At 46.6% G+C, this 16657-nt stretch overlaps 1 protein-coding gene across 2 annotated transcripts in view; it reads left to right on the top strand.

Moving 5' to 3' along the window:
• LOC307099276 (cytochrome P450 4F2-like) overlaps window positions 1-16657 on the top strand; it is a 49202-nt gene that overhangs the window by 15075 nt on the left and 17470 nt on the right. The window contains exon 11 of one of the 2 annotated variants that reach the window (XM_079770622.1): window positions 108-733. In XM_079770622.1, the coding sequence (XP_079626748.1) occupies window positions 108-470 (363 nt within the window). In that variant the 3' untranslated portion in view covers window positions 471-733. Of the gene's footprint in view, window positions 1-107 lie in introns of those variants that run through there. The other variant, XM_079770620.1, reaches the window with a different exon arrangement.

Raw genomic sequence — 16657 nt, 5'->3', positions numbered from 1 at the left:
GTGGGTGGTGAGGTTCCCAGACGCGGTTAGCCCCCTTCTTTATCCCTGCAGGCGGAGGTGGGGTCCCGGACACCATCTGAGCCCTCTCCCTCCCCCGTCGCCCACAGGAACTGCATCGGGCAGACGTTCGCCATGGCCGAGATGAAGGTGGTCCTGGCGCTCACGCTGCTGCGCTTCCGCGTCCTGTGCGAGGAGGCCGAGCCGCGCAGGAAGCCCGAGCTCATCCTGCGCGCCGAGGGCGGCCTTTGGCTGCGGGTGGAGCCGCTGAGCGCCGGCCCACCCAGACCCCACACACCTCCCCTTGCAGGTTCCCAGGAAAACACCGTGCTGTCACCTCTGCCGCAGCCCCACTGAGAGTCTGCAGCGGGCGCCAGGGCCTGCGGGACCCAGGGAGTGGGCGGGGCTGGGCGGAGGGGGTCTGGTGTCCCCAGCAGACCACAGGGCCCACACGAATCCCGGGTTCTGCCTGAGCCCAAGCATGGACTGTACGGCGTGGGTCATGGGGAGCCCCGGGAGGTGTTTGAGCAGGAAGGAACCAGGTTGAAGGACGGATCCCAGGGGCACATTGGGGGCCCTGAGTCACACAGGAGAACCCAACGTGACACTACACACAATGGCCACTCTGACCTCAGTTCTGATCTCCTAACATACCCAGTCCTTCCTCACCTCAGAATCATCCGCAATGTCTCTATGGTTACTCTGTTACAATGTTTACTTAAATATAACAAGCCGGATTGCCTTATCGTTTGTGCCTGATCATTGCAATAACTGTATCTGTCATATTGTCCGTTGTTTCTGCTGATTTTCAAGCGTAGGGTCAGTATTCTTGTGTGTCTAGTTATCTTTTCCTGGACAATGGCTATCATGTTTGAAATAACATTTGTAGAATTTGGAGAAGGCAGCTTTGTGTGAGAAGAATCCTGGGAGCCCTGCTGGTTGAGGATGATGTTAAACGAGAGGCCCGGTGCACGAATTTGTGCACCAGTGGGGTCCCTCAGCCTGACCTGTGGGATCGGGCCAAGACTGGCTCTCCGACATCCCTCGTGGGGTCCCAGATTGTGAGAGGGTGCAGGCCAGGCCGAGGGACCCCACGGGTGCAAGATCATGCAAGATCGGGGTGGGGAGGGATGAGGGAGGTTGGCCAGCCAGGGAGGGACCTCAGGAGGGCTCCAGGGCATGTCTGGCCTGTCTTGCTCAGTCCCGATTGGCCAGACACCAGCAGCAAGTTAACCTACCAGTCAGAGCGTCTGCCCCCTGGTGGTCAGTGCATGTCATAGAGAGTGGTTGAGAGCCCTTAGCATATCATTAGCATATTACTCTTTGATTGGTTGAACGGATGACCATACTCTTAGCATATTAGACTTTTATTATATAGGATGAAGTTCAAGACTTCTATACCCAAGGTTACTAAGGCACTTGCTGGTTCTTTCATTTCTGTCTGCTCTCACCCTAAGAGGTGTAGTTTTTTGAGGTCTCCACTTTGTGAGGAGAGTCTTCTTACAATTTCCCCTTCTTATGCAATCCCAGACTTTGATTTTCTTCCCCACCAGATAATCAAAACAGAATTTCACATTTTCCTGACGGGAAATGCTTCCAGAACAAAAGTATAATTGATGTTCATTTTATCTCTAGGTTTCCATCTTCATTTAGCAGTGTCTTTATACCTCTTTACCATCTTTTCATGTCACTTACTCATATAAGAAATTGAAAAAGTACCCAGCATTAAGAGTTGTTTTTTTAAAAAGCTGAAAGTTTGATCCAAATAACCTAGCTTGCCATTAATAGAAACAGAGAGAAGTCTCAATTGGGATTTTAAATAGTCATGATCCAGTTATTACTTCAGGGTGATAATTGTCTTTAGGTGTATAGAGTTGCAGACTGCTAAAGCCCACATCAGGATTTAAGGGAGAGGACTGCACGTCACCCCAAGATGCTGGACTTTGAGACAAATGGAGGGAGTAGGTGGATGGGGTTGACTCCCTTGGGAATGTTGTGTGTTCCTTGTATAGGAAGAATGACACACAATGGATGTTTTTGTTGTTGTTAATCCTCACCTGAGGATATTTTTTTCCATTTATTTTTAGAGAGGATAGAGGAAGGAGAAGGGACAGAGAGAGAGAGAGAAACATCAATATGAAAGAAACACATCAGTTGGTTGCCTCCCACAGATGCCTTGACCAGGGCTCGAGCCTGCAATCCAGGTGTGTGCACTTGACCAGAATCAAACCCTTTGCTCTGCACCCAAAGCTCTAACCACTGAGCCAAGCCGGCTAGGGCCACACTGCATGTTTTGATAGTCAACAGGATGGACTGTCTCTGAGATGGCTAATTGTGTATCCTGATATCCACTTCTACCCTCTTGGAATCCTTAGTTTTTAGCCAGGTGGATGACAGGCTGAAGTATAGGTTATTGTTGAAAGCTTTTCTTGAAGCTGGATTGGTTAAATGGCCATGTCCTGTCCCATATGGAGAAATCAAAGATTATGTGGTCATTCTGGAAGCCTTCCTTAAGGAAAATCTGGAACACTGTCTCTGCCCAGTCCTTCCCCTTCCCCCTCCTGCTGCTTGGAGCCTTGATGGGGTGCTGGAGCTCCATCTTGGATCATGAGGACAGGACGACTCTTTAACGAAGGTGGAGCAGGTAGCTGGAACAGTCAGGGTCCGATGACCCTGGATCCACCACGCCCTGGAGTTGTGCTCCCAAGGTCACAATCCCAGTCTGCTGTTTACTAGCTGTTTGGCTTGGGGAACATCATTTCTCCCTCTAAGCCTCAGTTCCTTTACTATCTATATAAACGCCTAAGTGACCGTCTGACCGTCTGACCGGTAGCTATGATGTGCACTGACCACTAGGGGGCAGATGCTCAATGTAGGAGCTGCTGAGCTGCAGTGACTTGGCAGCTGTGGTTCTTGGGTGACGCACCCAGAATCAGAGAGGAGGGAGCCCGATTCCAGGGTGCATCACCCAAGAACCATCCTCTCACAATCCAGGACCCCTTGGGGGGTGTTGGAGAGCTGGTTTTGGCCTGATCCCCACAGGCCAGGCCGAGGGACCCCACCTGCCAGAGGGACCCTGGTCACTCTGCAGATGCCCTTTGAGCCCCGGGGGAGGGACGGCAGGAGGTTGGCTTCAGGGCATGTCTGGCCCGTCTCTCCCAGTCCTGCCCCGCTGGCCACCTTCTAATTAATTTCCTTTCAATGTGAACGAATCCATGCACCGGGCCTCTAGTATAACAATAGCCACTTGATCGCCCTGTTTTGGACATTGAATAACTAAGCACAACAACACGAGGTAAGCTTCAGTCCTTCGTGAGGACTAACTTCCTCCCTTTTCTCTCTTTTTGCATCACATCCCAACATTTGAATTCTTTTAAAGTCACAATAGTTAAATTTAAGTTTTTGGAAATGTGGCAACTACTGGTAAAGAAAACTATCATTAGAAGATTCAGTAAATTTACAAGAGTCTTTGATGTGAAGCTGGTCTGAAGCTAGGAACTGGAAAAAGCACTTTTCTTTTTTCCCACAGGAGGCATGACCTGGACTTTATTTTGGCCTAGATCAGTGGTCGGCAAACCGCGGCTCGCGAGCCACATGCGGCTCTTTGGCCTCTTGAGTGTGGCTCTTCCACAAAATACCACGTGTGGGCACGCACGTACAGTGCGATTGAAACTTCGTGGCCCATGTGTAGAAGTCGGTTTATGGCCTGGGCGAGTCTATTTTGAAGAAGTGGTTCTAGCGCCGAGCCACACTCAAGGGGCCAAAGAGCCGCATGTGGCTCGCGAGCCGCGGTTTGCCAAGCACTGGTAGATGTTCTGGGAAATGGAGGTCTCATGGGTCCGCAATAGTGAGAGGAAGATGGAAGGGAGGCGGGGCGAGCACTCCTTCAGCACCTGGGACAGCGGCCGCCCCAGGACTTGCTCCTCTCTGGTGGGGGAGGAGATGGGAGATGCGAGGGCGGGTCCAGGGTACAAGTGTCAGAGCTCTTCAGGGCCCACAGATTGGGAGCCGGCAGGCTTACTGGCTGAAAAAAAGGAAGGAAGGAAGGAAGGAAGGAAGGAAGGAAGGAAGGAAGGAAGGAAGGAAGGAAGGAAGGAAGGAAGGAAGGAAGGCTGCAACATGGCATGACCAAATATTTAATACTAGAGGCCCGGTGCACGAAATTCGTGCACTGGGGAGGGTGTCCCTCAGCCCAGCTTGCACCCTCTCTAATATGGGACCCCTCGGGGGATGTCCAACTGCAGGTTTAGGCCCGATCCCTGTGGAATCGGGCCTAAACCTGCAGTTGGACATCCCTCTCACACGGATCGCCCCAGGCACCCCCAGGGAGCGGCCACGCCCCCATGCCACGCCCCCTGGGGTGCCGATCGCCCCAGGCACCCCCCGGGAGCGGGCACGGGCACGGCCACGCCCCCCCGGGGTGCCAATCGCCCCAGGCACCCCCGGGGAGCGGCAGCAGGGGCGCGGCCACGCCCCCCCGGGGTGCCGATCACCCCAGGCACCCCCGGGGAGCGGCAGCACGGGCGTGGCCACGCCCCCCCGGGGTGCCGATCACCCCAGGCACCCCCGGGGAGCAGCTGCACGGGCGTGGCCACGCCCCCCCGGGTGCCTATCACCCCAGGCACCCCCAGGGAGCGGCAGCACGGGCGCGGCCACGCCCCCCCGGGGTGCCGATCACCCCAGGCACCCCCAGGGAGCGGCACACGGGCGCGGCCACACCCCCCCAGGGTGCCGATCACCCCAGGCACCCCCAGGGAGCGGGCACGGGCGCGGCCACGCCCCCCCGGGGTGCCGATCACCCCAGGCACCCCCGGGGAGCGGGCACGGGCGCGGCCACGCCCCCTCGGGGTGCCGATCACCCTAGGCACCCCAGGGGAGCAGCGGCTCGGGCGTGGCCACTGGGCACCGCCATCTTGATTTTATCAACGGTCGACAGGCCACCCGGAGTCCCGCCCTCAGCCTCCGCTGGCCCAATCATGGGCATAGCGGAGGTGCGGTCAATTTGCATGTTTCTCTATTATAAGGTAAGATAATCGAAGCTGAAAAATCACATCTTTTCTTTGCCTTTAGAGTTCTTAATTAAAATATTTTTCTTATTCCTATAATGATACATTTTCATGGAAGAAAATACAAATAGAAAAAGTAAGAAATAAAAATGATATTCATAGCACTAATCCACAAGTGTCAAAATAATCACTGTTAATATTATCTGACATGTGCTTATTACATCTATACATGTGTAATCCTTATACAAGTAAACCCTTAATTTACATCTAAACGTATTACATTTACACGTAATCTTCGGTTTAAAAATTCTGTTTCATTGGCTAACAAGAACTCAAAGAGATGCTCAACATGACTAGTCATAAGAAAATGCAAATCAAAACCACAATGTGATTCCCCTTCACACTCACTAGGACGGAAAGAATCTGAAAAAGGGAAAACAAGTGTTAGCGAGGATGTGGAGTAACTAAAACCCTTATACATTGCCAGTGGGAATGTATGCAGCCACTATGGAAAACAGTTTGGTGATTTCTCAATAAATTTAACCTGAAATTACCATATGATCCACCAATCCCATGTCCAGGTTTATACCCAAAAGAATTGAAAATGGGTGTTGAACCGTGGCCAGGTGGCTCAGTTGGTTGGAGCGGACACCAAAAGGTGTGTGGTTTCAATTCCTGGTGAGGACACATATCTAAGTTTTGGGTTCAATCCTTGGTCAGGGAGCCAATGGGAAGAAACCCATTGATATTTCTCTCTCACATCGATGCTTCTCTCTTTCTCTCTCTCTCTCTTCCTCTTTTTCTAAAAAATCAATAGAAACATATCTTCATTTGTAAAAAAAAAAAAAAAAAAAAAAAGAAAAGAAAAGAAAAAAGAGAAATTGGGTGTTGAGACAAAAGCTTGCACACGAATGTTCATAGTGGCACCATTCACATTTGCCTAAAGTTGGATACGTACAATCCAAATATCTATGAACATGTAAATGGATAAACAAAAGGTGGTACATTCACAGCAAGGAATACTGATGAGTCAATGAGAAAGGAAGCACATGGTTGGTTGTCAGGGGCCAGGTGGGATAATGAGAAGTAAGTGCTAATGGGGACAGGGTTTCCTTTTCAGGTGATGAAAACATCTTAGAGCTACATAGCGATGGTAGTTGCACTATACTGTGAATAGGCTAAATGCACAAAATTGTACACTTTATAATGGTTAAGATGGTATATTTTAAGTTATGTGTATTTTATCTTAAACCAAAAAGCTATTTTATCATACTTGTACACCTTTGTTAATCTACTATTGTGAACATCTTTCTATAACACTAAATCATCTTTCCATGACATAATAACATAAATTCTTAAGTGTTAAGTGTTCAAGCCATTCTTTTTTATTTTTTTCAAAAAGTGGCATTATGTTAGAGAATAATTTAAAAGTTTGTTGGTGGGAATGCAGACTGATGCAGTCACTGTGGAAAGCAGGATGGAGTTACATCAAAAAATTAAAAATGGAACTGCCTCATGGCCCAGCCATTCCACTTCTGGGAATTTATCTGAAGAAATATGAAACATGAATTCAAAAGAATATACTGTATGCACCCCTCTGTTCATCGCAGCGTTCTTTACAACAGCCAAGATTTGGAAGCAGCTGAAGTAGATGAGTGGGTAAAACAGCTGTGGAACATTTACCCAGTGGAACGCCACTCTGCTGTAAAAAGGAAGAAAATTCTATCCTTTGTGATAGCAGGGATGAACCTGGAGAACATTATGCTAAGTGAAATAAGCCAGTCAGAGATTTCACTCATGTGTGAAATTTAGTGAACAAACTGAACTACCAAGCAAAATAGAGACAGACTCATAGATAGAGACAGCAGACAGCTCTGTTGGGGTAGGGTGTTGGGGGTGGGTGGAGAGATTGAACAAAAAAGAAAAAAAAGACAGAACTCATGGACATGGACAACAGTGTGATGATTGCGAAGGTGAAAGAGGGCATAGAAAGGATAAATGGTGATGGGGAAAATAAAATAAAATAAAATATTAATAAAAATAGTTTGACTCACTTTTCAAGAATTCTCTTCATGCACATAGATAACTGAAGATATTCTCAATTATACAGAGTTACTGTCAATGAAATAACATTTTTATAGCAATAGATACACATGTATTCATGTAAGATATGGACGTGGTTACAAACCGTTCATAAAACATGTATGGCCTGGCGACTCCTCGGACACTGCAGGATTTGGTCCTATTAATAGAAGTGGAGTGCTGAGAAGGGAGAAGGTGACACATCAGCTCCCCCAGGTGAACATTGATTTCACCCTCACACCGACCTCATGGACCCAAGAGATTAATTCCCTTGCTCAAGGTCACTCAGTGAGTGAGTGAATTTGGTCAGCGTGGCTTCAGAGATCTATCTTAACCTACAAAGGATGTGGTTTACAAGGTTTGTCTTAGCCTTAGGCACATCAGATCACATCAGGAACTAGGCTCACCCTATGAGACTGTCAGGTGATGCCTGTATTTTAAAATGTAATATTATTGACAGGGGATACATTCACTCATGGAAAAAAAATGCACAGAGAAAAGCATTGGTTCTCCAGCTGTCCTTCGTTTGCCCCGTTTCTTCTGTAGGTAAACACCTGTCCTTTTTGTATATAATTTCATAGTATGTTTATGCAAATGATGTATGTGCTCAGTTACCCTCTGCCTCATCTTAAAATTGTATGTAATTTACAAAATTTACAAAAAGTAAAATTTGCTCTCTTGGGTGTATAATTCTGAGTTTTGACAAGTGCTTAGAATTGTGCAACCATCACTACCGTAGTTACCCCCAACCCCTGGCTGCCACTGATCTGTTCTTCATCCCTATAGTCTGTCTTTCTTTCACTGAGAACAATGCATTTGAGATTCATTTATGCTTCGACTCTCAATACTTTTTTTTCATTGCTAAGTAATATTCCAGCACATGGATGAGCCACTCTTTTTCCACCAGTTGGAGGGCATGGGGATTATTTTCAGTTTGGGGCTTTCATGAAAACAACAACAATAACAAACTACTCTGAATATTCGTGTACAAGTATTTGTTGTTCTTAGAGTGGGAGGGCTGGGGCATATTATATGTGCATGTTTGACATTAAAAGCAATGGCCCAACTGTCATCCAAGTGTCTGTGCCATTTTGAATTCTCATCCGCAATGTATGACCATTGTAGTTGCTCCAAGCTCACTGGCAGTTAGTGCTGTCAGCTTCCCCCACAGCTATCTTGTGATATGTCTCTGTGATTGCATTGTGCATCCCCTAATGATTAACGATGCAGGATATTTATTCATGTGCCTGTCTGCCATCCACGTATCTTCCTTGGTGAAATGCTTGTTCAAATCTTTGCCCATTAATTTTCCTTGCATTGTTTGCCTTTTTATCATAGGATTTGGAGAGTTCTTTATATTTTTGGCATACAAGTCTTCGGTCAGATGTGTGATTTGCAAGTCTTTTCCCCCTGGTCTGTGCCTGATCATTACATCATTTTAAATTTCTTTCACAGTGCACATTTAAAAAAATGCATAAAGTACAATTTGTCAATATTTTATTTTTATGGATTATGCTTATGGTATTGAATATAAGAACGGTTTGTCCAACCCGAAATCACAAATATTCTCCCCTATTTTTTCTTCTAAAAGTTTTTAGTTTTAGATTTTGACATCACTTAGTTTTATGATCCATATTCAGTTAAATTTTGTATAAGTTATGAGTTGACTCTTTTCTCACATATTGTTCTAGTATCATATATTGAAAAGACTATCCTTTGTGCATTGATTTGCCTTGCATGTTAAAAAAAATCAATTGATCAATTTGGGGAGGTCTATTTCAGGACTCTTCTGTTCCATTGATTTATATGTCTAATCTTTGACCAATACCACACTGTCTGATTACTGTAGTTTTATGGTATACTAGAGGCCTGATGCACAAAATTTGTGCAAGAGTAGGCCTTCCTTCCCTCCGGCCACCAGCAGGCACCCGGGACCCGGGCTTCCCTGCAACCCCAGCTTCGTCCGGAAGGTCGTCAGAAAGAATGTCCGGTCTAATTAGTGTATTACCCTTTTATTATTATAGATTGCTGAAAGGAGTTTTAGGGGTAAAATAGGCAAGTTTAGAAAGTTTTAGGAATTAGGGGGTCCATGGGGGAGGAAGGTACAGTTGGTTGAAGGCTTGGAGCTGCCAAAAGGCATACATTCACAGAGAACAAAAGGTGCCACAGGATAAGGGGGAAAGGAAGACATCCACTCACAGAAGACAGGGACTGCTGGAAGCCAATTCATAATTACAAGAGTTTTATCAAAAGGTTGATGAAACTTGGGGACTCAACAAGGGCTGAGTCACATATGTAATTACCTGTTGGAGTGGCTAGAGGGCACTTCCCCCAAACCTGAATAGGATGATTGTTTGCTGCCAGATAGCTCAGGGCATCTTAATCTACATGTTATTGCCTCCTGTTGGGAAACACCTGAACAGCTGTAGGCTATTCCCCAATCTGACAATGCTTCTATATACCCTACCCTTTGAAGTGTATTATCTCCACCTTGCCTTAGGACAAATTGTGTTAATAAAAAGCAAGGGTCCTGAGTCAAAAGGAGACCTTTAGCTTCTTTAGCTGAAGCTCCTCTGACCCCCAATGCCTTTCAAAATTATCTTTCACCTTTGGACTCTTACTTAATCTATGCACATCCTTTCTCCAGTTGCTGAACCCTTCTTAATGCTGGGACAAGAACCCCGGCAGGGACAAGCCACAGGGTATGGGGAGAAAGAGGAAACAAACTTTCACAGAGGATAGAGAAATGCTGATAAATGGGAGAAAGAGGAAAACAAATTTTCACAAGAGATAGAGAATTCTACCACTGAAGGGGGAGAAGAAGAGGGGGTACCACGTGGGTTTTGAGCTTTGATGTTGATATTCTACCATTTAGAAGGCAGCACCAAGAAACAAAGAACTGCAGCCTTCATAAACCTTAGGAAAAAGGAGCTCAGTGGGCTACACCTCCTCCCTACGTGACAGTCTGTTCTTGTTTCCAATAAATTTCCACCCTTTTCACCTAGCACCTTTTGTCTGTGGCTTCATTCTTTGAATCCACCTGGACAAGAACCCAGGAAAGAAACCACCTTTGAATCCTGCTCAGAAAAAAAAACACCCGACTCATTGTGAAAGGGTCATGTGAATCCTTCAATCACATTATTTTCTTTTTAAGTTTTTTGGCTACTTTAAGTCTTTTGTATTTTCATGTAAATTTTATAATCAGTTTATCTATTTCTAGGATTGTGATTGTAATTTCTTTAAGCCCATAGATCAGTCTGAGGAGACTTAACATCTTAACAGTATTGAGTCTTCCAATCCATGAACATTGTATGTCTCTTCATTAATTTGGGTCTTGTTGGATTTCTCTCACCCCTGTTTTGAAGTTTTCATTATAGCAATAGATACATATATTTTGTTTTAACATATAGTTATAACTGAGAATTTCACTTTTTTCGGGGATATACTACTTTTTCACCTCCAAATCAAATATTTGCACTCAAATCTTTGCATTAGAGTTTGCTTCTGGGTGACCCAAACTAATACACACATGTAGGCTTGCTCTTCTAAATCCCCACAGCCTTTTATTATTGCCTTTTTACCGAGGAGGAACAGGAGGCTTAGAGAGGGCAAGTCACTTGCCCAAGGTCACACAACTGAAGAGTGGCACTGCTGGGCTTTAACCCGGGGCCATCTGACCCCAAGCCCAGTGCTTGTTCCCCTCCCGGATCCTCCTCCTTGCTAAGGGTCAGGGGCAAAAGGGAGATGTTCCCAGCCAGTAAGATCTCTGACATGTATACTAGAGGGACCTACAGCTCATAACTGGTGGCCACATCCTCATTCTGCCACAAAGTAAGAAAAACCATGGCAAATACAGGCTTGGAACCGACTCTGTGTCAGGATTGTTGTTGAAGCAGTTTGCTCGTTTCAACTCACCTGATTTTCACAGCCACTTTGACATTACCCCCCTTTTCAGGTGAGAAAACGGAGACACAGAGAGGTAAAGAGACCTGCATCAATTCACAGCTGGTTCTGACTTGCACCCTGGCACCTGGGGTCCTTGTTCTTAACCACAATGTCCTCTGGCTTCTCACAGGCCTACATATTCAGTCCTACTACATGCCAGGCATGGTGCTACATTTTTCTTTTTAAAAAAATGTAATTTATAATTACATACATTAGTAATTGTAATTAAGAATGCTATGCAGACTTTCTATAAGAAAAGGAAACAATTGGTAAGTGCAGACATTTTAAAAAATTTGCATCCGGCTGGTGTTGCTCAGTGGTTGAGCATCGACTCGTGAACCAAGAGGTCACCGGTTCGTTTCCCTGGTCAGGGCACAGGCCTGGGTTGCAGGCTAGATCCCTTAGGGGGTGAGCAGGAGGCAGCCGATCAATGATTCTCTCTCATCATTGATGTTTCTATCTCTCTCTCCTTGTCCCTTCCTGTCTCTGAAATCAATAAAAACATTTTTTTTTTAAAGAAAAAATTGTTCCTTTCTCTCCCCCTCCCATTCTAGGGATTGGAGGTACCTTTTCAGATTTTTCGGTGCCTAGACAAACATCGATGAGCGCCTGAATAACTGGTTTGGTTAGGATTTTCATCCCTTTGAGGAATGTAACGGCCAGGTCCTGGCAGCTATGTCAGATGAGATAAACAAAAGGTTTTAAGAAGGGGCCATTAACAAAGGCGTGGGCAGGGCCAAGGATACCATCAAGGCTAGTGCAGCAGGAGGCTGGCATCAGCTGAGGGTTGCCACCACCCCCGGGCTAATGGGACCAGGAAGCAAGCTGTTCCTGGACTACAGAGGGAGTAGCTGTAGCTGAACATGGAGGTAGCCTTTGGCAGAGGACAGATGTCATTTCCCTAATCCCTTCCGATTGCCTGCATCGGCCTCCCACTGACCAAACACTACTTACTGACTCACAGAGGCTGCAGGTAGGTGGCCAAAGACACCTGATGCAGCCCATCGGCTCAACCTGGGTCAATGCCAGTTGCACCTGTGCCCGCAGACGAGCTCCTCTGGACATGGGAGGTCCCCTTGCCAGCTGGCTAAGCAGATACCCAAATGGGGAGCAAAATTCCGTGTCTCCTTCTGCTCCTTTTGAGCAACATCCTTGGGGTCCCCTCTGTTGATTTTTAAAAATATATATATTTTATTGATTTTTTACAGAGAGGAAAGGAGAGGGATAGAGAGTCAGAAACATCGATGAGAGAGAAACATCAATCAGCTGCCTCCTGCACACTCCCCACTGGGTATGTGCTTGCAACCAAGGTACATGACCTTGACCGGAATCGAACCTGGGACCCTTCAGTCCGCAGGCCGACGCTCTATCCACTGAGCCAAACTGGTCAGGGCCCCTCTGTTGATTTTTAAGTGAGAAGCACCCTTTTCCCTTCCACGAGGATGGCCTCTGTTGACCCTCCTGAGGTCCCCCCTTCTGAGTGGCGGGGAGTGGTCAAGCTACTTTTCAAAACTGGCACCGCCCCTAAAACCCCTCCAGAGGAAGTTGATGCCAACTATGGTGGGTCCTCGGGACGTTGCGGAAGTTTTCCTTGCACCTTATCTCCCCCAACGCCAGCTCCTTTGATCACCTGGTACCACTGCCAAGAAGCTGACAACCCACATTTACAGACCTGGCTCCCACTGGACATGCCTGCAGGGGCTGCGTGGTTTGCCCAGTTTTATCATGGCAAGTAAAACACAGCTTCTGTTTCTGGCTTGAGTGTCAGGCAAGATTTCATCACCACCTGGGCTCAAGCAGCGATGGTTTCCGCTTCCCGCAGACTCGGACCAAAATTGCCTCACAGTTTCTGCTTATCTGTGTATCTCAGCTTGTCTGAGGAAGGAAGCAAAAATGACACACTTCTAAGGCCATTTGATTGCCACAACCTGTGCTAGGTCTTTCCAGTCCTGGTGTGGCTTTGGGGCTGGGGAGGGTGATCCTTATTCACTGCTCACGCCTCCAGGTCAGGTTTCCGCTTACAGATGACCTCCTCTGGGAGGCCCTCCTGGATTGCCCCACCCAGAGCAGCCCCCTTGGTCACTTTCCAGCACGTCTCAGTTTGTTGATTTTCTTCATTATTGCCTCCTTCTGACTTGGTCTGATTTCCTGTTGGCTTCCCCCATCAGACATGAGCACCACAATCCAGAGACCTCATCTGTCTTGTTCACGCCAGGTCCCAGGTCCTAGCACTGTGCTTAGTACAGAGTAGTTATCCAAGTACAGTATCTTGTTGAGGCGTGAACTCCCTGGGAGGTATACCTCCACCTCTCCGTTTAATCGAGGAGGACCTAAGGTTCAGAGAGGACAAGCGATTTGCCGGAGGTCACACCACAAGTGGCAGAGCTGGGATTTGAATTTGGTTCGCTGGACCCAGAACTGGTGCCTGTCGATGTAAGAAATGTCCAAACCTGTAGAGACTTGTTAATGAGTTTATTTGAGCCAAACTGACGAAAATTTCCTCGAAGTAAAATCTCGACGGATTGAGAAAATGCTCCGGAAAATGGCAGTTTTACAGCTTATTTTATGCATTACAGTCAAAGGCGAAGGTGTAAGGAGGGTAACATGCAATCCATTGGTGGCAGGTTAAGGGGGTAGGAGAAAGCAAAGCTGGGAAATTTCTGGGATTGATTAAAAGGTAAAACAGAGAGACACTTCTTTTACATTGGTAGGAACAGGAGAGTTAATAATTAACATTTATAGCATGTTAAGATAGTATTTAGGGAACAAGATAACAATGAGGGTTCTGTGAGGGTTCTGGAAAAGAAGATTACTCTGACATTTCAAAGGTCTGTTATCTTAGAGAAAAAGACAATAGGCTCACTTAAGGTAAAGACTGACCTTTCGTCAAGGAAACTGCAGGTCCTGGATGTGACTATCTGCCACAACCTGCTTTTAGTTAGGAATTTTATGTTCATACTAGAGGCCCAGTGCACAAAATTCGTGCATGGGGGGGGTCCTTCAGCCCGGCCTGCACCCTCTCCAACCCAGGACCCCTCGGGGGATGTCCGACTGCCTCTCAAAATCTGGGACCGCTGGCTCCTAACCACTCGCCTGCCTGCCTGCCTGATCGCCCTGGACCCGGGTTTTCCTCCCTCTGGCCGGCCACAGGCACCCAGGACCCGGGCCAGCTTTGCAGCCGCAGGGGACCACAGGGCGAGCAGCTTGTCCCTCTCCTGGGTCGCAGCCGCAGGCGCTGGTGCCCGGGACCACAGGGTGGGTCGCTTGTCCCTCTCCTGGGCTGCAGCCTGGCTGGTCCCCATTCCTCTCTCCCCACTGTTGGGTGTCTGAGGGCATGACAACCATTTGCATATTAGCTCTTTATTATATAGGATCATTCTATGTGGTTACTTGGCATCTCTGAGTTTGTAAGGTCCACCATGCAGGCCTCCCCTGAGCTTGTCAGGTTTGGTAAGTAGCCCTTTTTCATCCATAATCTTTTCCACTGGCTGGAAAGGAAAGGTGGAACTCAAGCCAGCAGATGCCTGCATACTTACTCTGGAGATACCGCAGGCTGTGTGGCGTCATCGCAACACAAAACAGGAACTGCTCATCTGCTTTGTGTGCTAACTGTGTGTCCCCCACTGCGCCAACTTCCTATTTCTTTTAAAAATTATGTTTTAGTGATAAACGTTATAGCAACTAGGTGTGTGGGGAGAAGCATTGAAGACATAATTCATTACAGGGGCAAAGACTCCAATTCTTCCAGTTCCACGGTGATGCATGAATTTTCTGGAAGTTTTCCAGTGTATATGCAAACACGTGCACAAGCAGACATTTTATATGAGGATGAGACCACTACTCACATTTCACTTTTTTATTGAGAATTCATGAACACAATAGCTTATTTGTTTCAGGTGTACAGCATAATGACTGGATATTTGTATACATTGTAAAATGATCACTACACTAAGTCTAGTTAACATCCACCACACACAAGTCACAGAATTTTATTCTTGTGATGAGAACTTTTAAGATGTACTGTCTTAGCAACTTTCAAATATGCAATACATTATTATTAACTGTACTCACCATGCTGTACATCACATGCTCAGGATTTATTTATGTTATATCTGGAAGTTTGTACCCTTTGACTCACTCCCTTCACCCATTTTCCCCACCTCTTACCCCCCTCCCCCACCTCTGGCAGCCACCAATACATTCTCTGTATCTTAGTTCTTTTTTGTTTGTTTTTTAGAGTCCATGTATAGAATTTTGTAATATATAAGTGAGATCATAGATAAGTCACATATGGCATCTGTCTTTCTCTGTCTGGCTTATTTCACTTAGCACAATGCCCTCCGGTCCCTGCGTGTGTCCCAGCCACCTCTCACAGACACCACAGAGGTGTGACTGGACAGTCCCGAGTCAGAGGGAGATGGACGCCCCTCCTCGGATCTTGTCTTCCCGTATGAATGAATTCAAATGAGTGACTCCGGATGATTGTGTTGCGATAAAGCCAATTTATTAAAAAATTAAAGCAAGCAAATTTATTAAGGAAGCAAGGCAAACCAATCTACTAAACTACATCTGAGCTGGGGCTCAGATGGGCTTTCCCAACTAGTTTGGAAAAGCGAGTCTGGTGGGAGTTCAAGGGGTTATCTACCCTCTGTGTCTAGAGCAGGCGTCCTCAAACTACGGCCCGCGGGCCATATGCGGGTGTCTTTGCCGTTTTGTTTTTTTTACTTCAAAATAAGATATGTGCAGTGTGCATAGGAATTTGTTCATAGTTTTTTTTTTAAACTATAGTCCGGCCCTCCAACGGTCTGAGGGACAGTGAACTGGCCCCCTGTTTAAAAAATTTGAGGACCCCTGGTCTAGAGTTTTAAATTCCTCTGATAGATATCCTGGTACCGATGAACTCTCGAGGTCTCCCCTTTTCCTTGGTTATGGTTTTCCCAGAATTTATGAGAAGCACCTAGTAATTTTATCTTGATAAGCCCGGAGACTGCTGGCTTCACAGTTTAGGAAGAGAAATAAAACTGTCCCCTCCCCCCCCCACCCCCCAGCCGGATCCCCTCAAACAGCTGACTTCTGCGTGTATTGAGACAGGCTTTTAGTTCTCCCTCGTCTTTCCTTCCCGCACCTGCCCAGGCAGTTCCTGGGTGACTTACGCTATGTATTCTCTGGTCAGAGAAGGGGCATTGAGCTTCCCACTCCCCTCCTGCATTCTTTAGTGAGGAGAGGTATTTACCCATTTGCTCTCAAGTGTCCTTGGTTTGAGGGAGATGATGACTTGTTATTGACAAGCTAGCTGCAAGCTCCCTAAACTATTTGGCCTTGTTTAATTTTCTTGTCTCAGTTTCCCTATTCCTCTTGCTTCGAAATTTTCCTAGCTTCTCACTATCTACCCATGGTGCCAAAAAATATTTCCTTTATATATCACTTTTTTTTTGTGTGTGTGTAAATCCTCACCCGAGGATATTTTTCCATTGAATTTTTTTTTTTTTTTTTTTTTTTTTTACAGAGAGTGGAAGGGATGAGGAGAGACACAGAGAGAAACATCGATGTGAGAGAGACACATTGATTGGTTGCTTCCTGCACAGGCACCCAGGGCCAGGGATCGAGCCTGCAACTGAGGCACGTGC

This window comes from Cnephaeus nilssonii (genome assembly GCF_951640355.1).
Source record: "Cnephaeus nilssonii genome assembly, chromosome: 5".
Lineage (NCBI taxonomy): Eukaryota > Metazoa > Chordata > Mammalia > Chiroptera > Vespertilionidae > Cnephaeus > Cnephaeus nilssonii.
This window is presented reverse-complemented; position numbering and strand designations above follow the sequence as displayed.